The 22,059-nt window shown below is 41.7% G+C and overlaps 1 protein-coding gene across 1 annotated transcript; it reads left to right on the top strand.

Moving 5' to 3' along the window:
* Window positions 1–601: 601 nt before the first annotated feature.
* SPTSSA (serine palmitoyltransferase small subunit A) lies at window positions 602–21,241 on the top strand. The gene is made up of 2 exons (XM_082619055.1): window positions 602–766; window positions 20,084–21,241. Exons 1-2 carry the CDS (start codon window positions 664–666, stop codon window positions 20,185–20,187), a joined length of 207 nt encoding a protein of 68 aa, XP_082475181.1. The 5' UTR covers window positions 602–663; the 3' UTR covers window positions 20,188–21,241.
* Window positions 21,242–22,059: the final 818 nt, after the last annotated feature.

Below are 22,059 nucleotides of genomic sequence, written 5' to 3'. Positions count from 1 at the left end.
TTTCTGACCTGCTCGACTGGGCGATGCTCGCCTCCCCACCCTCTCCGAGCACCTTACTCTCCCCCTCTGCACCGATCACAGCTTTTCTGGCATTTGTGTGATGAATGCCTGTCTCCTCCCCTAGATCGTAAACTGCAAGAGGTAAGGATCCTAATATGCTCCTATTCACCCTGTAATCTCCCAGCCCAGTAGGACGCCTAAGGCGTCACTGGTATTCCACAAATATTTCTTCGCCTGGCGTTTCTGGGCCCGACTCGGGGGACCCATCGCGTAAGGGAGCCACGGCCGACCCCTGCGGCAGGACCGCAGCGGGCACTACCGCCCCCCCCCAACCAACGGCCGGGCGAGGCGGGGCCGGGCGGAGCGCTCTCGCGGGGACAGTTCTCGGGCTCGCGTGGGCGCAGCCCCGTGAGGGGGAACCGCGGGTAGGGAGAAGGCGCGGCGCGAGGCCGAGGCCTGGCCAATAAACGCCGGCCGGGCGGGGCTCGCGGCCGGCTGCCCGGGAGCGCGCGGGGCTGGGCGTGCCCACGGGTGACGCTCCGGGCCGGGCCGGCCAATGGGCGCGCGGCAGGCGGGCCTGGCGGCCAGGGGCTCTAGGACGCGAACGGGAGGCCGGCCGGACAGACTGACGTTTGGCTGCAACGCGGGAGGCGCGTGGCAGGGATGGCGCTGGCGCGGGCCTGGAAACAGATGTCCTGGTTCTACTACCAGTACCTGCTGGTCACGGCGCTCTACATGCTGGAGCCCTGGGAGCGGACTGTGTTCAGTATCCTGCCCGGGCCGCGGGCGCGGGGCCGAGTCGGGGCGCGGGGACCCGGGCGGCATCCTCCCGGGCCCAGGGCCTGGCGGGCGCGGGGCAGCGGGAGGGCGGAGAGGCGGCCCCGCGGGAACTGCGCGCGTGGACTCGCCTCTTCGCGGCGGGCACGCGGGGCCGAGGTCTCGGGGCCGAGAGTGGCGCTCCCGCGGTTGGGGGGTGGGGGACGAGAAGTCTTTTGAGATCTGAGGTCGCCGGTGAGTCACTGGACCGAGGTAGAAGCGTCTTTATTGCTGGAGGAGATCCCTAGGGCGATGTCTGCCCTCGCCTGCACTTCGGCCGTGCCAGCCTTTGATTCAATCTCCTGTTCCCGTGGGAGGCAGGGACCGTGTAAGTGGAGCAAATCGCTCCCGGCTTGGACGCTTTTGACCTTTAGGTGTCCCTGATTTAGCTGGCTTTGGTCCTAATAAGAATGCTAACCAGTTTATCGGCTTTTAAGTCAGGTTGTGAATTTGTGCTTATGGCATCCCAATACAGTTTTTGAAAGCAGTTCGTGAATCGTACCTTTTTGGTCTTCAAGATGGTTTTAAAAGTCTGTTCTACTCATTAATTTGCTGTTTGCACAGTCCGTAACAGTCGAGCCCGAAAAGGAATATGTGGTTAGTTGTAGATAGTGTTTGAAGCTGTGTTTTCGTAGATGGCTAATAACTACTCGTTAACGACTATAGAGCATTTACTACCAGCCAAGCAACTGTGCTAAGTGCTTTGCCTGTATCTTAACTCATCTAACTTTCATAAGCTCAATTAATAACTCAAGGTTGTGAAGAGAGGCTTCCTGAAGTCTGTCTTCATTTGTCTATGTTGACATCCCTTGATATTATTCTTGCAGAATAAATACTAATGAGAGATAACTTTTTAAAAAAACTTGAGGGCCAATATGAAACAAAATATTTTATATAGCATACTTGCTTGGCCTCTCGTCTTCAGTGTGGTTTAGTTTGGAGTAGCTTCAGAACAACTTTGCAAATACGTGGTAGAGTGACTGAGGTAATTTCATTCCAAGCCTTAATAAGTGTGTTTATTTGTCTTGAACAAATAGGATTGAACAAATAGCAATAGGATTGTACTCAAAGCTGAGTCTTTTGTCTCAATACTTTTGAGGCATCTTAGCTGCTTTACAAGGAAATTTAGTTTTATTATTATTGGCACTTCTTTCCAAACTTGGAGTTTAAGAACCAGAATGCAGAGTTTGGATTTAGAGTCTGAATGTAAAGTATGCCCTAATTTCCTGCACCATTTACTTGTAGCTGCAGTTTAGTTTCACTCTAAGTTCTATAGGTTGGAGCTCATGAGGTCATCCTTGTAAAATGTATACTAAAATATAGACCACCTCTTGACTCAGTTAAAGTTATTAAAAAGTGAATTTAAACATAAACAATGTTGTGCTAAATTGAAACTCTTTAAATCAGAAGTTGAATGTAGGGCCCCACTATCAGAGTCTACACTCTAATTTTACTCTTAAAGGCTTTTGTTGGCACATAGATAAATGCTATGGTGTCAGTGGTGGTAAGGTTTTTCTGTATTATATTGCGATAGTAGTAGTGTCATAAATACCTCCGTGTTTTTCTTGGGGGGGGATGGAGAAGTAAATTATGAATAAATTATGATGATATGTAGTACCTCTGTGGGTTTTTGCCTTTGAAGCATTTGACTTCTCATTGGTTTATGGGACCACATGATTTCATTAAAAAAAAAAACCACACACACTAGTGAGATTGCAACCAACCTGAAAGAGACCTGCTGGGACCTGTTGACATCCACCTCTGGAGGGGAAGTTTTAACATGTTTCGAAAGTCCCCTTTCCCTATTGGCAGCCATCAGTGGGAAAGGAAAAGACCAGGTTTTGTAACCAAGACATGTTTTGTAACCAGCGAGACACTCCCTGTAGTGCCTTACTGGGTAACATTGTAATCATGCTGTTGAGGGGAGCTAGAAAATTAAAAATCTTTGTTAAAATAATTGGAAGCATACGTAAAAGTTATTTTAGCCTTGTTCTTTTAATTAAAAAAACAAAGGTTTATTCTGTAATGGCTTCATATGTTTCCATGACATTTTATATTTGTATTTATTTTAAGCAAAATGCAGGAAGTTTTTTTGGTTTATGCTTGGAATTAGATTCCCCCTGAAAGACAGTCCATGTTTCTTCAAGGAAAGAGTTTTTTTTTTTTTTTTTTTCAACCACAGTGCTGGGCACACAAATAATGCTTGACAAACATTTTTTTTTTTGACAAACATTTGTTTATATGTTGATTTGTCATTTCAGAGAAATTGCAGAAGCACTGATTTTAAGCCACTTTTAGAGAAGCTTTGGAACTTGACTGTTCCTGATGAACAACATTCAGTTGTTGTAGAGAATTCAAACTTAAAGAAGTAGAAAAGGCTATAGATTGAAAGAACTTCTTTGATTTATTTTGGAGATGTTAACAACATTTGCATTGCTCTGTCTACTCATTTGTAAAACATGTACATTTGCTGAGTTCTGTATTCCACAAGTATTGTATACTTTCTAATTGCCAGATACTATTCTAGATAGTAGGGATTTACCTGTGAATAAAACAGATAAAAATATTTATTCTAATCCCACTAGATAAATAAGTAAAAAATTAGATTATTAGATTGTTATAGCTGTTACGGAGAAAAATAAAATGGAGAGGAAGATAGGAACTAAGAAAGAGTCCATGTTCTTTGATTCTTAGTTAGAGTGGTCAGGGAGGGTACATTTAGAAAGATTTAAGCAGGGGAAAAATTCCAGAGGATCGAGCATTCCAGGCAGAAGGAACAGTAACTAGGAATGCCCTGAAGCACCAGCATATCTGGCTTGTTTCTGGGATAGCTGAGTGGCTGGTGTGTCTGGGGTGGAATTAGTGGGGGTGAGTAGTAGGAAAGGGGGTCATATCTGTTCCAGTACGGCCTCCTAGGCATGGAGTGAGAGTTCTGGAGATGAAGGGAGGTGCTCATACCTCTTGAGTAGAGTCACTCAAATCCAGTAACAGTTTTCTCACTGACATTTTTCTCACTGACATTTAAATACAATAAGTCCCCTACATACAGACGAGTTCCGAGAGCGTGTTCGGTTAAGTCCAATTTGTTCATTAAGTCCAACAAAGTTAGCCTAGGTACCCAACTAACACAATTGGCTACATAGTACTGTACTGTAATAGAAAACAAATAAAAAAAATAAAGAGAACATTTTTACTCTTACAATACAGTACCTTGAAAAGTACAGTAGTATAGTACAACAGCTGGCATACAGGGGCTGGCATGGAGTGAACAGCCAAGAAGAATTACTCACTGGAGAAGGGAGAGGAGGTGGGAGATGGTAGAACTGAAGGGGACTAACTGTATTTAATAAAGTAGGAAAATAAACCACAGGAATATATATTTTTCCTTTCCTCATGAGACTCAAAGCTCTTTTCATTTTGAATGGGAAAAAAAATCCTAGGAACAGGGTTTTAAAGTTTATTTTAATTAAAAAAATTTTCAACATCCTGAGTTCTGTTCTAAGTTTCCAAGAAGATGGACTTCGTTTCTTCCAGGAAATTAGATCCAAGTTCAGGAAAAATTAGAATTGACACATGTTCTCAGGTGGATCCCCGCCCCACCCCTTGTTATTCCACTGGAAGAGCTGGGCAGTGAGTGCTTTGGGATGCAGGGCAGGAAGAGCATGGTGGACTCAGAGAACTTTCAGGGAGGTATTTGAGTTCTTTGCTTTATTTTCTCCCAGGTGGGGAGAAGGTGTGGACTGGGGTGCAGAGATGTGTTGGGATGGTGAGTACGCCAGGCTGACTTGGCTGGAGCAGGGATTCTTTAAGGCAGAGTGGGTGGGAAATAAAGTTGAAAAAGTAGGTTGAGACTGTTTTTTTAATTGAACAGACACTTCTGTGTGCGTACCTTGTGCCAGATGCTGGCCTAGATGCTTGTGATGTATCAGTGAGCACATGAGACAGAGATCCCTGTCCTTGGGAAACTTTGATAATGAGTGAAATATATAGTGGGAATTCCCTGGCAGTCCAGTGGTTAGGACTCTGTGCTTCCACTGCAGGGGGCATGGGTTCGACCCCTGGTCAGGGAACTAAGATCCTGCAGGCAGCGAGATGTTACCAAAAAAAAAAAAAAAAAAGTGAAATATATAGTATGTTAGGTGGTAAGCATTATGGAAAACAGAAATGTAGGTCAGGGGATAAGAAATGTGTGGATGGGATGGAGTTACTGTTTTTAAAGAGATATCAGGAGAGGCTTCATTGCAAAAGCATATTTGAGTAAAAAGATAAAGGAGGTGAGGGAGTTAGCAGGGTAGAAATCTGAGGGAAGAGCAGAGCTGGCAGAGGGACTAGCCATTGCAAAGTCCCTGAGTCCAGAGCCTGCCTGGCATGGATGAAGGCCATCACTGAGGCAGGTATGGCCAGTGCAGAGTGAGTGTGCGGGAGAGTCCTAGGCGGTGAGGTCAGACTCTTTGGAGGTCCTGGAGGTCTTTGTAAGGACTTTGATTTTTAATTTTGGTAAAAAAGGGTACTCTTGGGCGTCCCTGGTGGTGCAGTGGTTGGGAACCGGCCTGCCAATGCAGGGGACACAGGTTCGAGCCTTGGTCTGGGAAGTTCCCACATGCCGTGGAGCAACTAAGCCTGTGTGCCACAACTACTGAGCCTGCGCTCTAGAGTCCACAAGCCACAACTACTGAGCCCGCACACCGCAATGAAGAGTAGCCCCCGCTCGCTGCAACTAGAGGAAGCCTGCGCGCAGCAGCGAAGGCCCAATGCAGCCATAAATAAATAAATAAATAAATAAATAAATAAATATATATATATATATATAAAAAAGGTACTCTTGAAAGGTTTGATAGAGGAGTGATCCAATCTGGCTTTTTAAGTTTGAAAAGGTTTACTTCGGTTGCAGGATTTGGAATAAATTAAGGGTGGCTGGAGGAGGCAAGGGTAGAAGCAAAGGTAGATATTTTGGATTGAGATAGGCTTTGAGTGATAATGAAAAAAAGCATTCCTTTTTTTAAAATTAAAAAAAATTTATACAACTTTAAAGATTACTTTCCATTTACAGTTGTTACAAAATATTGGCTATATTCCCTGCATTGTACAATACATCCTTGAGCCTGTCTTACACCCAATAGTTTGTATCTCCCACTCCCCTACCCCTATGTTGCCCCTCCCCCTCCCCAGCACTACATTTTAAGCTGTATGTTCTTTCTTCACCTGTCAGTATACTAGAGTAATTAACATGTTTGACAGTTTATTTTATTTATTTACTTTTTTATAAGTTTATTTATTTATTTTTAATAAGTTTATTTATTTATTTATTTTTGGCTGCATTGGGTCTTTGCGCATAGACGGGGGCGGGGGGCGGTGAGCAGGGGCTACTCTTCATTGCGGTGCGCAGGCTTCTCATTGTGGTGGCTTCTCTTATTGCGGAGCATGGGCTGTGGGTGTGCGGGCTTCAGTAGTTGTGACACTCGGGCTCAGTAGTTGTGGCTCGTGGACTCTAGAGGGCAGGCTCAGTAGTTGTGGCGCTCGGGCTTAGTTGCTCCGCGGCATGTGGGATCTTCCCGGACTACGGCTTGAACCCGTGTCCCCTGCATTGGCAGGCGAATTCTTAACCACTGCGCCACCAGGGAAGCCCTATGCCATTTCATTTGATCTTCCTTTTGTAGAAATGAATGCAGTTTTCCATTACCAGGGAGGGCTAAATGAGGAAAGCTGAGCTAGGAATAACTGTAACTGATTATTATTTTATTTTTATTTTTAATTAAAAATTTTTTTTTTTTGTAACTGAGTCGTGCAGCACGCAGAATCTTACTTAGTTCTCCGACCAGGGATCAAACCCGAGCCCCGTGCAGTGGAAGTGTGGAGTTTTAACCACTGGACCGCCAGGGAGGTCTCTGTAACTGATAAATTAATAGTTCCAACCTTCCAGCCCAGTGGTATTCAAACTTTTCATTTGTGTATTCCCTAAAAGAACAAAAAGCACATACTGTGTATCCTCTCACTCATTTAAGTTGACATCTGAAATCTTTCATAGTGAATTTAGACAATTACAAAAGATTTAATTTTTTGCTTTTTAAAAATTGTTGTGTTTTTGCTAAAACCTTAAAACTATAGTTTTTTTCTTACACAATTCATAGAAAACATTCATCACATGACCTGATTGGCAAAGCTGGTCCTCACTGTGAAGCCAAATAGGCAAAATCAGTCTTAATTTCTGTCAGGAAAAGCTCGGTGTCATTTTTCTGTTCAAATAATTGTTATGTAAACACCTTCAGTCCTGTCTCACTTTTTTGTTGTTGCTGTTTTATAATTTTATTTGACAGTCAGTGGTTAGTTCTCATCCATATTGACTATAGGTTTTTCAAAGTGGTGACAGGTACTTAGGTAACCAACGTATAGAGCTTGTTTGGTGAATCTTCAGCTTCATGTTTTCTGGACAACTGCACAACCACACGTGGATACAGTATGGGACATTCCATAACCCTTTGGCCGAGACAGCTTTGTTGAAACTGTTGTCACTGTGCACATCTGGAGTTCCTGTCTCCTTCATGGCAGATTTCTGGATCTCTTTCAGTGCCTGAGGGGCACGCTTCTTGAAACCCACTCCATGGGTGCGCTTGTGAATGTTGACAGTGGATTCTCTGGTCACTACCTCAGTGATGGCAGAACGGCCCCTCTCACCATCCTCCTTGCTGGAGGCATTTTGCTGGGCCCAGATTGGAAAGGTGTCTCATTTCCAAATTCACATTATTAGATGGATAGATAGGTTTGGAGCTGTGCCAGGAGTCTGTTACCTGAACGAAATAAGGTACAATGTAAGTTAGTTACTATTCCTTTGTTTGCTGTCCCAGAGGTTATTTTATACCCTGGGGAAATGCTAATTGTAAGATTCTGGAAGTAAAGTGAGAGAAGTGAAGTTGTAAGGGGTGGGGGATGGGAAGGAGAAGTAGCAGATCACAGTTCTCAGATCAGCTTGAGGAGAGAGTACAGTGGAAGCTGAAGATTTGTAAACTGATTCCCCTTAACTGATTCTAATCCTCTGAAAAGTCTTGTTCCTCCAGGGCTCCTGTGCTTTAGTTTGAAAACAGCTGCTCTAGCCTGTTTGACACTGCCTGGATATTTGGCTGGCTATGTGAGAATGTTAGACTATCCCTTGTCTGTACTCCTTAGGATATTATAACTTTTTCTTTAGTAGGAAAATGTTCTTTTCTTTCAGGAAAGGTGGAAGAGAAAAACTATGCTACACAAGAACTAGGTGATCTGTACTAGGATGTCAGGGAGAGTCATGGGATGTTGATGGCAGTGGGGACAAAGCACATACAGATGATCTACAGTGTATCTGCATGTGATACCAATGATTTTTCAGTAGAGCTGAATGTGGATCCTGTCTCCACTGCTTCATATTCTTAAAGACCTTGTGACCTCCTCCACCCCACAACCCGGCTCAGGGTTTGATTGTTGTAACATTTGTGGTGCTTAGGAGCAAGGATAAGATAAATTCTTTTTTTTTTTTTGGCTACGTTGGGGTTGGGTCATCGTTGATGTGCATGGGCTTTCTCCATTTGCAGAATGCGGGGCTACTGTTCGTTGCGGTGCGCAGGTTTCTCATTGCGGTGGCTTCTCTTGTTGCGGAGCACAGGCTCTAGGTGCGTGGGCTTCAGTAGTTGTGGCGCGTGGGCTCAGTAGTTGTGGCTCGTGGGCTCTAGAGTGCAGGCTCAGTAGTTGTGGCGCAGGAGCTTAGTTGCTCTGGGGCATGTGGGATCTTCCCGGACCAGGGCTCGTACCCGTGTCCCCTGCATTGGCAGGCGGATTCTTAACTACTGCACCATCAGGGAAGTTGAAGGTAAATTCTTTAGATTAAAAAAAAACCCAATGCTCAATTTTAATAATTAAAACTCTATGTTCTAAAAGATTTACTTAAGAGAGGATATATACTTTTCATGAATTGGAATGCTTAAAAAATAGTAGTTATGGGGGCTTTTCTCATGGTGCAGTGGTTGAGAGTCCACCTGCCAGTGCAGGGGATGCAGGTTCAATCCCTGGTCCAGGAAGATCCCACATGCCGCAGAGCAACTAAGCCTGTGCGCCACAACTGCTGAGCCTGTGCTGTAGAGCCCGCAAGCCACAACTACTGAGCCCAGGTGCCACAACTACTGAAGCCCATACTCCTAGAGCCCGTGCTCCTCAACAAGCGAAGCCACCAGAATGAGAAGCCCACGCACCACAATGAAGAGTAACCCCTGTTCGCCGCAACCAGAGAAAAGCCCATGCACAGCAACAAAGACCCAATGCAGCCAGAAACAATAATAATAATAAAAAAAATAGTAGTTATGGAATGATAGAAAGACAGTATTGTATTTATGATCAATGGTTATGAAAAGTAGAATTACTACTAATACAATAATTTTGGCCATCAAGTGTTGTATGCGTTCCTGAAAAATTCTCAAATAAAAGAGTTTATGGGAAAATATCATTAGCCCCTCAAAATCTATGCAACTTCATAAGCAGGTGCTAATGAAAACAATGATTGGCATCTTGGGGGACAACTTGGATAGCCTGGGCAGGCAGGCTGGGCGCTGCCCCAGGGGACATTAAAAATGCATGGACAGGGCTTCCCTGGTGGCGCAGTGGTTGAGAGTCCGCCTGCCGATGCAGGGGACACGGGTTCGTGCCCCGATCCCGGAGGATCCCACATGCCGCGGAGCGGCTGGGCCCGCGAGCCATGGCCGCGGAGCCTGTGTGTCCGGAGCCTGTGCTCCGCAACGGGAGAGGCCACAGCAGTGAGAGGCCCGCGTACAGCAAAAAAAAAAAAAAAAAAAAAAAAAAAAATGCATGGACAGAGTTGACTGGAACTGCTGAAGTGATGGAGATGGTGTGGGCTGCCGTCGAGGAGGTGCAGGAGGCAGTGCAGTCCTGCCATTATTTGGGAGCTGCGCTAGCCTGGAGGTGTACCTTTCTGGAGAGGGAGACCAGGTACAGAGGCTAATTTTTAATTTTCTTAAAATAGAGCTAAAAGGACTGCAGCTGCTGAGCCGAGGGATGTTTCTTGCTGAAGATTATAATTCTTTCCTCATTAATCTGGCGCCCCTAATTTACAAAAAATCCCATGTGAAACCATGCAGCTCCTGTGATATCCTAGTCATATATGAGTTAATTGATGTTCCAGAAATGTGTTATAGCAGAACAGATTATATTCTAGAGCAGACAGGTAATTTTTCCCCCTTGACCCTGGGACTTAGATCTTCATGTGATTAATAGAAGCTCTAATTATAAAGACATGTAGTGATACATAGCCTTGGTGTCTCTGGGTTCAGAGCTACAAACCATTTCTAGGATTTCAGCTCAGAGTTGAACATGATCATTGCTGGTTTCAGCAGCAGGCTTTTTTGTTTGTTTAGTTTTTAAAGAGTTCGTCATCAAGTTGTTCTAAAATCAATTTCCATACTTAAGTATGACCAACACTACAGAAAGCTCAGAGAATGGGTTTTGCTTGCTAACAGTAACCTCTGATGCTGATGTGATATCCTTTACTATGGCCCAAGAATATCAAAGTGGCTGACTTACACAGGACTATAACCATATCATTATCTTCTACTTGCTTTCATTTATGGCAACTAGGAAAGCATCAAAAGTGATATATTTGGTAAAAATAAGCTTTCTTTTTTTTTTTTTTTTTAAATTTTTGGCCATGCCACGCAGCTTGCAGGATCTTAGTTCCCCAACCAGGGACTGAACCCGTGCCCTCGGCAGTGAAAGCACGGAGTCCTTACCACTGGACCACCAGGGAAGTCCCAAAATAAGCTTTCTTAACATTTCTTTTGGTGATGGTCTCTAGTTTTTCGAGGTCAAGGGACAAAACCTGCAGTAATATGAAAGAGTCCTTTTTGGAGCATCACTCAGCAGCTGACACCTGCTTTCCCTTAGAGCTTTGATTGCTTTTCACCAAACAGCCTATGGTAATGCTTTGTCAGATACTTTGTTTTCTTTTAAGATGATTCCTTAAAAAAATTAAATTTATCAAAACTTTTGAATATTTCTGAGGATAAAAGTAGCTTTTTAGAGTTAGTTTTACAAAAGGAATTTGACTAATAGAAGATTGGATTGTTTTAGATGACATTTTAGCTTTGTTTTTTGATATGACCAGGGCCATCAGAGACTGAAAACATTGAAATTAGACTAGTGAAGAGGAATAAATCATACCCACTGGGACAAAGGCCCCTGCCCTTTTCCCAATGAGGAGCTACTTTTGGTTTCTGCAAAGTCTTGCGAATAGGTTGCTAAAGTAGGCGGTGATAGTACGGGGTTACTGGTTAGGGCAGGAAATGTTAGTTACCGTGGTCTTACTTCTGATGTACTGTATTTAACTTTAAAGCATTTCCTCTTTTTTTTTTTTTTTTTAAGTTGCTGAGAAAAGCACTGGGGATGGCCAATCCCTTGTATGGGCAAAAAGTCTTTTTTTTTTTTTTTTTTCCTGTCTAACTGGGAACTTATCAGCTCATGATTAGCTGGGGATCCCTGTTAAAGAAAACAGCAAACAGCACACAGATATATGGTTTCACATCTATTTGCTTTTAATCCATTGGACCCATAAAGTATTTATGTTATGTTCAGGTTATAAATAACCTCTGATTGTTCACTCAGCCCTTGAACAAACAATTATCGGCAGTGCCTGCACAATCCTGGCACATTATCTGCTCAGTTCTTGAATGGTTGATGAAGTGCCTGCTTTGTCTAACAATGCACTACAACTGGAAGCAAAGAGCAGCCGAGGCGTTCACTCTCATGCACTTAAAATTCAGTGGTAGAGACAGTTACATACACACAAAACAGAAAAGACATATTTTTTAATTTTTGAGGTTTTTGGTTTGTTATAGTCTGGGTTTCACTAGCTTTATTCTATGTTTCTTGAATCACGGTTCCCCCTCTAAAACATAAACGTGATTAATCTTGGTACAGCCGCTGATACTTATACAAACAGCAGTAAGGGCTTGGTAAATGGAAAGATTACTCTATCATTTTGTGTATTACCTTCCAATATATGTGTATTATATAACACTGAATATTTACATTTTCTCTGTGTGTGTGTGTGTGTGTGTGTGTGTGCCTCAGTGTCTCAAAGAGAAGATTACATTAAGGATGATTGAGAAGTGGTACTTAAATGCCCTCTCCAAGCAAGTGGGATCCTAACATTAATCCAGGAAGGGATTTCATTTTATGGAGAAGAAACTCAGGTCCAGAGAGGTTGTGATGCCTTAGGATTATACTATAAATAACAAGTTAATAGCAGGGTGACCTTGGGCAATTTCCAAACAGAGGTCTGAGTCATAATGTTAAGTGCCCAAGCCCTCAAATAATAATTTCAATAAAGATTATATTACCTTTTGTTGCAGAATAGATTTGATTCCAAATTTTTATATCAACCCTGAAAGGTAGGTGATGTGTGTCCCCAAACCATAGATAAGGAGACTAGTGATCAGAGAGTTTTTGAAACAACCAGGGATTGGCAGAATTGCAGCTCAACCCTAGGTCTCTTCCAGTGCCATGGTGATTCCAGTATCCATTTCTTGTACTTCACAGTGTGTCAAGGATACTTTAAACTTTGAGAGGTGTGTTAAAGAGCGCAGTGGATTGAGAAATCCACTCAAGTACCCAGATAGCAAATAATAGCTGTTATATTCTAAATGGTGTATGCTTAGCTCTGTTTGTGAGAACATTTCTAAGAAGATGAAGGTCACATGTTCCCCAACCTTGCAAATGTCACAATAAAGCTGCTGTTTTGAATGGTGCCAAGCATAATCTCAGGGAGTATTCCACTCAGTGTATTGGAGCTATTTCAGCTACATGGCTAAAATTGCTTAAGTCACATTTGTAGAAAGTTACTTATTAAAAGGCACTTTTTTGCATGTTTTGCAAGGTGATTATTAAGGCTAGTAGAAATTCCTCATGGTCCCATTGTTTACTTGTTCATTTAATATGAGTTTCACTGTATAGTTAAGTCAGTTTTAAATAGTATCTTATTTGGGGGGGGAGGGATTAATTGGGAATTTGGGATTAACAGATCAACAACAAGGACCTATTGTGTAGCACAGGGAACTATAATCAGTATCTTGTAATAACCTATAATGGAAAACAATCTACAAAAGAATATATGTATATCTCAATCACTTTGCTGTACACCTGAAACATTGTAAATCAACTATACTTCAGTAAAAAAATATTCTCTTATGGTTGAGAGCTTTAGGATAATTTTGGGGAATAATTTTGAAATTTAATTGTATAGAAAACTTACTTTTAGAGGCTTCTTTAATTATTGTGTTTCTGGAAATACTTAGGAGAAGTGGGATCAGAATACAGAAACTGTTTTTTGAGGGAAATAGAATTAAAAGTTAAATTTAATAAGTGGCTCTGGGTAAAAGTTTAGGTTTATTGTTATTATTGTTATTATTTTGAGTAGCTAATAATTGGCATTTGCATCTAGGTGCAAGTGACTTTTGGTAATTTTCTGTTTTCTTGGTCAGAATTGAGAGTTGTTTATTCTGTTTCTGAGAGCTAAGATTTTCTGTTTATTTCCTAGTAGCAAATTAGATCCAGTGATGCCTAACCCAAACTTTGCCAGGGAAAAAGATCCTTCAAATAAAACAGTTTTTAGTCTAGTAGTATATGCAGTTCCATTTTCCTTTACAGTTCTTACTTATTAAAAAAATAAGTAAGACTTATTAACTATTCAGGCATGCAATAAAAAACCCCATAAAGAATAATATAATGAAGTGTGCCCATACCACCAACTACTGATGAAAAACATGCATTTGAAGACCCTTTGTGCCCCTTCTCACTTGATCTCCCTTCTTCCTCTTCCCATTTCACCCCACTAAGTAACCACTATCCTGAATTTATCATATATAATTGCCATTTATTTGTTATTACTCCACATGTATGCATCACAGCATAATGCTGTAGAAAGTCATGAACTCTAGTGTCTAATATTTTAACCAGGCAAAACATCTTTTCAAGTTTTGATAAGTTCTAGGGACTTCCCTGGTGGTCCAGTGGTTAAGAGTCTGCGCTTCCACTTCAGGGGGCACAGGTTTGATCCCTGGTGGGGGGACTAGGATCCTGCATTCCTTTGGTGTGGCCAAGAAAAAAAAAAAGTTTTGATAAGTTCTTGTTTCACTTGGAAAGATGTCCTGATTTTATATGCATATAAAAGATTAAAGGTTTGACAATTTAGTGTTCACAAAATTGAGCCTAAGTTTCAGATTCCTGTCTTATAGTAGAACAATCTCTGTTAAGCTAATTTATGCATGTTAACTGATACATGCTCCATACTAAATAGAAGAATTATAGTGCCATAAAGAGTACGTAATATAATCATTCAAATGGCTGTTTTTAGTAATTCTTACTTGAATTTGATCCAATGACCTGAAGATTATTATCATACCATTTCATTTGCTTTGTGTATACATTCGTAAGTCTTACCTAAAAGCTGTTAAAAAACCCAAAAAGCATCTTGAAAATATAGTATTGCTTAGAAACAGATTTTGGTTTTCTTTGCTGTAGTTGCTTTAGAGTTTGTTGGTCACAGTAATATGTAGAATACGTAGAAAGCACCACAGTGAATCTAGAGTCAAATAACATTTCTTAAGCAATTCCTTTATTCATCAAATATTTATTAAGTGTGTGTTATGTTAGATGTTGGAGATACAAAAATGATTAGACATTGTTCCTGTGTTCAAGGAGTTGATAATCTGGATGAGATAAATATCAGTACATCTACAAATAGGTAATGTCAGGTGATAAGCACTGTGTGATATGAGTAAAGAACTTGATGAGCATTAGGAAATAGTTAATTCTGCCAGGACGTTGGGGTAAGAATAGAAAAAGTATGAGTGCCAGGGAGAGCCTCATACGAGAGGAGATGACTAGCTGAGCTCTAAGAATGTTTAGGTTTTACTTGGAGGAATAGGACTTTTCGTACAAAGGAAGATATTATAGTGTAATGGTTAAGAACACATTTTAGGAGTTTGACTTGGTTTGGAATTGGCTCCATTGCTTACTCTGATTTCAGGATATTACTGAAGGGCTTAACACGGTGCCGTGCGCACACTAGACAAAATGAAAGCTGCCACTGCTGTTATCCTTAGTCACATTATTAAACCGTAATCAAAGGCAGAGCAGTATGAAAATATAGAACATTGTTTTCTGAGACTCGTGTAATGTGGCATGAGTAGGATGTGTGTTTGTTGGGGGATGACTTGGAGTGTTGGGAGGTATGATGGAAAAGCAGCATGGTACAGTTGACCCTTGAACAAGCAGGGGTTAGGGGTGCTGACCCCTGCATAGTTGAAAATCTGGGTATAACTTTTTACGGTCGGGCCCTCTGTATCTGTGGCTCCACATCTGCAGATTCAACCAACCGTGGATTGTGTCATGCTGTAGTAGGTATTTATTGAAAAGAATCCACGTATAAGTGGGCCTGTGCAGTTCAAACCCATGTTGTTCAAGGGTCAACTGTAGATGCTTTTGGTCCCCACCTTGATCCCCTTTACCAGCTGATGTACTTCTCCCTTGCTGCTGGGAGTGTTGTCTGCTACAGCCTTCTAGCTTCCCCCTTCTCCAGACTATTGTCCTTGGCCAAGGCAGCTGTCTCGCCCAGGTGGTTTTTCCTCAGCCTATCGCACAGCCAGTGATTGACAGATTAAGGGATACAAAAGATCAGGCCTGTTGCCTCAAAGCAACACCAATATGTGGTACAATTCATGCTCCAGAGCGCCCTGTGAGAGCTGAGCTCCTGAACCTCCTCAGCTTTTCCCCCTGCTCTGTTCTGTTCTGCTCACTCCCCTTCTGATAAAACTCCCTTCAGAATAGCTTATACAAGAATCCCTGTTCCAGCCTCTCAATTCTTGTCTACTTCTTGCACTCCAACCTAAGACCAGGTACTTGAGCTAGATTGGAAAGGTCCTCAGATGCTTGGCTTAGAATTCCAAGTGCTATCCTAGAGGCATTGGGAAGCATGCATTTTAAAATGTAAAGAGAGACATGGAAAATAGCCAGAGGCCTAAAGTGGGAGCTTTTAAGTGGTTAAGTAAGGAATGATAAATACCTCAATCATTTATCATTGATAAGGGTAGGGGAACATGAGATAAAAGTCATTTGTTGTGTGGTTGGAAAGAATGGAGAAGTCTTAAATAATTTGAATTTGGGGAGAAGGAATCAAAGCAATTTCTAGATTGAGTGACTAGGCAAATAGTTAATCTATAGTTATATCAGATAGTGTGTCAACAATTTTCAATCATTGGAAAATAGGACCTATAGGAAGAAGTAGTTTTGGAGAAAGGTAATGAGTTCAGTTTTGGCTCTGTGAATTTAAGCCTGTCATAGGTGGAAATGTCCAGTATCATAGGAAATACTTGTCTGCAGTATAGAAGGTGGGGTCAGGTCAACAACATTAAGGTGGTTGTTTAAGTTATAAGTGTGTGTAGGCCCAAGACAAATCACTGGGAACTCCATTTATCATTTAGAATCCTTTCAACTGCAAGTATGACAAAGAATATCTAAAGGTGGTTTATGGGTAAAGGGCGTATGTATTGGCTTATGTACCTGAAAATCCAGTGGTAGGGTGGCTTCAGGCCATTTGATCAGGGTTCTAACTCCATTTTTCTGCGATTATTTTTGTTCCGCCACCTTCATCTGTCAACTTTGTTCCGAGTTTTGATTTCCTCATGGAGGCAAAGTGACTCCAGTGATTCCAGGATTCTATCAGCAAACTGCATATTTTAGAAGGAGAATCTGTGTTCCTGGATTCCTGGCAGAACTCCTAAACTTTGAGCTGGTTGATCAGATTTGGGGGGGTGGGCGTTTGTAAAAAGAGAAGATCTTAACTGGTTCAGATCAGTCAGGGCTTATCCCTGGAGTTGGGATAGGTGTTAGGCCCACCCAAAGAGCACGGCTGCTGTACTAGCAGGAGGGCTGGAGTGGATGTTTGGGAGAAAAGCACAATATTAACTCTAATCATCTTACACATTAGTGGCAGACAGGGAAAAAGAGCCAGTGAACTAGGAAAGTGGTGCGAGAGAAGAGAAGAGAGCACCAGAGAAGTACCTCAGCCCAGAGGTGAAGGAGTTTTGAAGAGGAAAGATGAAAATAGTGTCAATTCAGATAGCCATTGGATTTGATAGGAGGTCGTTGGTGCCCTGAGAGCAGTGTCTATAGCCTGGAGAGGTAGAAGGCAGATGGTTGTGTGGGTGATGAGTAATGATATGGAAGCAGCAAGTTTGTACTTTTTTTTTTTTTTAAAGAAATTGAGTGGTGAATACAAAGTGGTTGTTTAAGAAAGAACTGGATTAAGGGAGGCTAAAAAGTAAATTAAAAAAATGGTCATAGGGCTTCCCTGGTGGCGCAGTGGTTGAGAGTCTCCCTGCCAATGCAGGGGACATGGGTTCGAGCCCCAGTCCGGGAGGATCCCACATGCCGCGGAGCAGCTAGGCCTGTGCGCCACAACTACTGAGCCTGCGCTCTAGAGCCCGTGAGCCACAACTACTGAAGCCCGCATGCCTAGAGCCCGTGCTCCGCAACAAGAAGCCCGTGCACCGTAACAAAGAGTAACCCCCACTCGCTGCAACTAGAGAAAGCCGGTGCCCAGCAACAAAGACCCAACTCGGCTAAGTAAATTAAAAAAAAAAAAAAAAAAAAAGGTCATGGGAGAACTACCCACATCTGACGTCTGCAACTCTACCAGTGCACATCTCCTTCCTGCAAACACCCTCCCTCTTGTGAAGTTCTTCACAGGGAGAGCAGCACCAACCCAGGTACCCCCAACAGGGTCATCGGTTTCGCCCCAGATGTGACACTGGCCTCTGCCGCCATATGCAGTGACCCATTTCCAAAGTCCTGTCCATCTTCTTCATAAATCCCGCTTCAGGATACCCCTGTGTCCAAATTGTCCTGGTCACCATTCTGGGCACTGTGAGGGACACTGAAGGACTAAGAATGTCCACTGTGGCTGTCTCCCTGTCACCAAGGCCTTCCTCCTAACCCCCTTACCCATCACCCAGCTGCTCCTCCTACCCCCAGAAAAATGTAACTCACCAAATAATGGTTGTTAATCAGCAAGAACTTGCCCTCCCCACCTTGGGACCCACACTTGACCAACCTTAGCTTAAAAGCTAAGACTGAATGCAGGCTGACCCCTCCCATGAAGACTGTAAAATCCCACTATAAAATCAATATGATTTTTTTTTAAGGCCGTGCTGTGCAGCATGTGGGAATCTTTTTTTTTAAAAAAAATTTATTTATTTATTTGGCTGTGCCAGGTCTTTAGTTGCGGCATGTGGGATCTTCATTGCAGCGTGCGGGATCTTTAGTTGCAGCATGTGGGATCTAGTTCCCTGACCAGGGATCGAACCTGTTCCCCCTGCATTGGGAGCGTGGAGTCTTAACCACTGGACCACCAGGGAAGTCCCCAAATCATTATGATTTTAATTTCATTTAAAAAAAAATTAGGGGAGACTTTTCACCCATGTTTGCCAGGTGAGGGGAATGAACTTAGGGTCTGAGTCAGGTTTGAGCTGTGGCTCTAAAGACAGCTTCTTGTGTGACCCTGGACAAGTCACCTCAGTGTTTTGTCAGTCTCTGATGAGTACTAGTGAATAAACATTTCACAGGAAAGCCATAAAGGTCAAGCAAGATAATACATAAAAGAGGTTTGTCAACTAAACTGTTATACAAATATTAGCTGGTAGTAATCACATTGTTTATTTAAACCCTATATTCTCATAAAGGAATGTAAGGTATTATAGAACTACTAGTCTGTAGAGCTGAAGGTATGTAAGGCAGGAGGTGGGGAGGAGGGGAGAGAGAGAATATGAATGAATGAATGAATGAATGAATGAATGCATAAAACACAGTCCCAGTTCAGAAGGAGTTATTCCCCTTAGCATGACTCTGCAAAGCAAAAAGCTCTCAGGTTTTACATAATTTTTTTTTTTTTTTTTTTTTTTTTTTTTTTTTTGCTGTATGCGGGCCTCTCACTGCTGTGGCCTCTCTTGTCGCGGAGCACAGGCTCCGCGGCCATGACTCAGGCTTAGCGGCCCAGCTGCTCCGCGGCATGTGGGATCTTCCTGGACCGGGGCGCGAACCTGTGTCCTCTGCATCGGCAGGCAGACGCTCAAGCACTGCGCCACCAGGGAAGCCCTCATAATTTTTGTTAGTAGTATTTCGTGTGGCCCAAGAGGAGGGCTCCTTGTTGACTTGCATATATACAGTTTATTTATTTTTTATAAAATTTTTTATTTTTATTTTTATTTATTTTTGGCTGCGTTGGGTTTTTGTTGCTGCGTGCGGGCTTTCTTTTGTTCTGGGGAGCAGGGCTACTCTTCTTTGCAGTGCGAGGGCTTCTCATTGCTGTGGCTTCTCTTGTTGTGAAGCACAGGCTTTAGGTGCACGGGCTTCAGTAGTTGCAGCATGCAGGCTTCAGTAGTTGTGGCTCGCGGGCTCTAGAGCGCAGGCTCAGTAGTTGTGGTGCATGGGCTTAGTTGCTCCACGGCACGTGGGATCTTCCTGGACCAGGGCTCGAACCCATGTCCCCCACATTGGCAGGTGATTTCTTAACCACTGTGCTACCAGGGAAGCCCCCTATACAGTTTACATTCCTTTTGGAATGCGGAGAAAGGACCACAGTGCAGAATGTTTATGGTTTAGGTTATCAAGGTGGCTTTTATTTGATGTTGTTGCAAAGTTTAGTGATAATAATAATAATAAATGTTTAATAGTAGCAGCTATTATCAGTTTATGTCACTAGTATATGATTGATCTTATCTTTGGCTCTAAAGCCAATATCTTAGCCACATTCTAGTTTAAATAATTCTAAAATTCTTGGATCAGGCATTGTTATTGTTCAAGCTAGTAGACCTTTTGCAGTCATTAAATACTGTACAATTTTATTCCTATATGTTTCTGTTTCTTAGATTGAACAGAGTCACTTTCTCTGCTTCATTTTAAGCAGGCTGATGTTTTGAAATGTAATAGGGAGAATAATAGTATGCACCATGTAAGGTGACGGTGAAGACAAAATGAGCTTAAAAAACTTAGAATGGTGTTAGGCATAGTTAAGGTTAGTGGCTATAATTATAGTTATTAGTTCTTTATAAATACTTGGTAGGTATGAGAAAGCATTAAATGAATGGGTACTTCCACATAGAACAATTGTTGAAAAAATTTGGGGATTTAGGTTTGGATAAACTGAGAAAAAGTAAATGAAGTTTCCTTAACTACAACTTAGATTCCATGCTGGTTTCCATCGTGGGGATGGCACTGTACACAGGATATGTCTTCATGCCTCAGCACATCATGGCGATACTGCACTACTTTGAAATTGTACAATGACCAAGATGTGACCAAAATCAAGAAGTTCTTTAGGGAAGAGCCACCGTCTGAAGTTGGAACGAGACTTCATCAGATGTCATAAGAAACTCTACTAGATGTCAACATAACCAACCCAACCCTCTGCATATAAAGACTAAAATTTATGAGTAGAACAGGAAAACAATCCTGACTCATGTGTTGTGTTCTTTATTTTTAATTTTAAAAGAGGCTCTTGTATAGTAGTTTTTGTCTATTTTAACATTGTAGTCATTTGTACTTTGATATCAGTATTTTCTTAACCTTTGTGACTGTTTCAATATTACCCAGTGAAAGCTTTTCTTAATGTAACTTTGAGTACATTTTAATTGCCTTCTATTTCTAAAACCCAAAGTCATTAGTTGGGCTTTACCGTTCTTGCTATCATATGGCATACATATCTGCCTGGATATATTTCTACTCTTGACCAAAGTTTTGTAAGAAAAAATTCAAGATTCGGGACGGGGCTGGGGAGGGAGGATATTTTATTGAGAACTATTTACAAAAGACTTATCTGTAAGTTTGAACTCAGGAGTACAGTTTTAGCTATCTGGACTCTACTCTTAACAGCTTTTACTTTAGAACTATTAAAGTGTTTCTTAACAATGAAAAAGAAAGATCTTGCTGAAGTTAAAATAAGGAACATTTCACCTTTTAAATATTTAATTTGTGTGTGGACTCATTTCCTGAAAACTTTGGTGATGGTTCTTGTGACAAATGGTGGTGAAGTAGCGTTATTATGTAATGCTTATATATTGCAGAGTTTTTACCAGAAGGTAAATCAGTTTCCTCTGCGGGCCATTAGTAACAATGTACTTCCTTAAAGTTAGTGTCATGATTGTAATGGGTGCTGCACATGCATTTGCACATTGTAATATGATGAGATGAATTGTTAAAAACTATAGCAAAAAGAAATGTAAACTTGGTTAAAATCTTCTCTTTGTATTGCTTTTTTTTTAAAAAGATTTTTATTCCTTAAATGTAAAATGACTACCTAATTTTTTGATGTAAACTCATTAAATTCAAAGAGAGAAAAATCAGCTGATGTAGCAGTATTTTTTTTTTTCTCGTTGGTTAGATGTTGATCTAATATTTATACTTCTGGATTGATTGCTGTGGACAGATAAGCAGTAAGTATATCTTAACATGTCTTTCAACATAAAAGTATCGCTAATTTAAAAAATTAGACTTTTTTTTAACATACCTCCCAGAATGTTTGCTATTTAAAAAAAAAAAGTAAGTACTTTTGGCCCCAAATTGTATGGATTAGACTTTTGAAGTGTTTTCTAGTCCAGAGGTACTAAGTAATATATAAAAGTCTGGTAGTTTTAGAGAATCAAATTATATCATTACTATTAGGGAGGGTGAAAATAATATATAAGTATTTAGTTTTGAAGTGCTTAAAAGTAGTTGGATATGGTTATGTCTGTTTATGGCATAATTATAGTATTCACACTATCTCAAGCAAAATAATGAATGTGAGGATTTAAGTCTGGATTTGTTCAATTAATGCTTAAATTTGGCTTTCCTCCGTTGACATCCCTCCTCCCCCTCTTAACCACTGACAAGTAGATTCTAAGTCTGGATCTCTGGTGAGTTGAAGACAGGAAAAGTCAAGAATCACTAGTTTAGATGTGTATCCAGATTATCTATCCTAGCCCTCTACTCAGAAATCTTTAATTCATCCTAACTCTGCTGAAATCCATTAAATCACTGTTGTACTTAATGGTTGTTACAAAACACTGGCCTGTGAGATAGATAGAAGATAAGTTCAGCCTTACAGAGAATCTTGAGAAGAGTCAAAGAGAAATAGGAGCAGGTCCACTGGTAGGTAATCAGGGAAGCATATCCTCACCC

The sequence above is a fragment of the Mesoplodon mirus genome (genome assembly GCF_964341445.2).
Source record: "Mesoplodon mirus genome assembly, chromosome: 4".
Lineage (NCBI taxonomy): Eukaryota > Metazoa > Chordata > Mammalia > Artiodactyla > Ziphiidae > Mesoplodon > Mesoplodon mirus.
The sequence above is the reverse complement of the archived record's forward strand: the minus strand, read 5'-3'. Positions and strand labels throughout refer to the sequence as shown.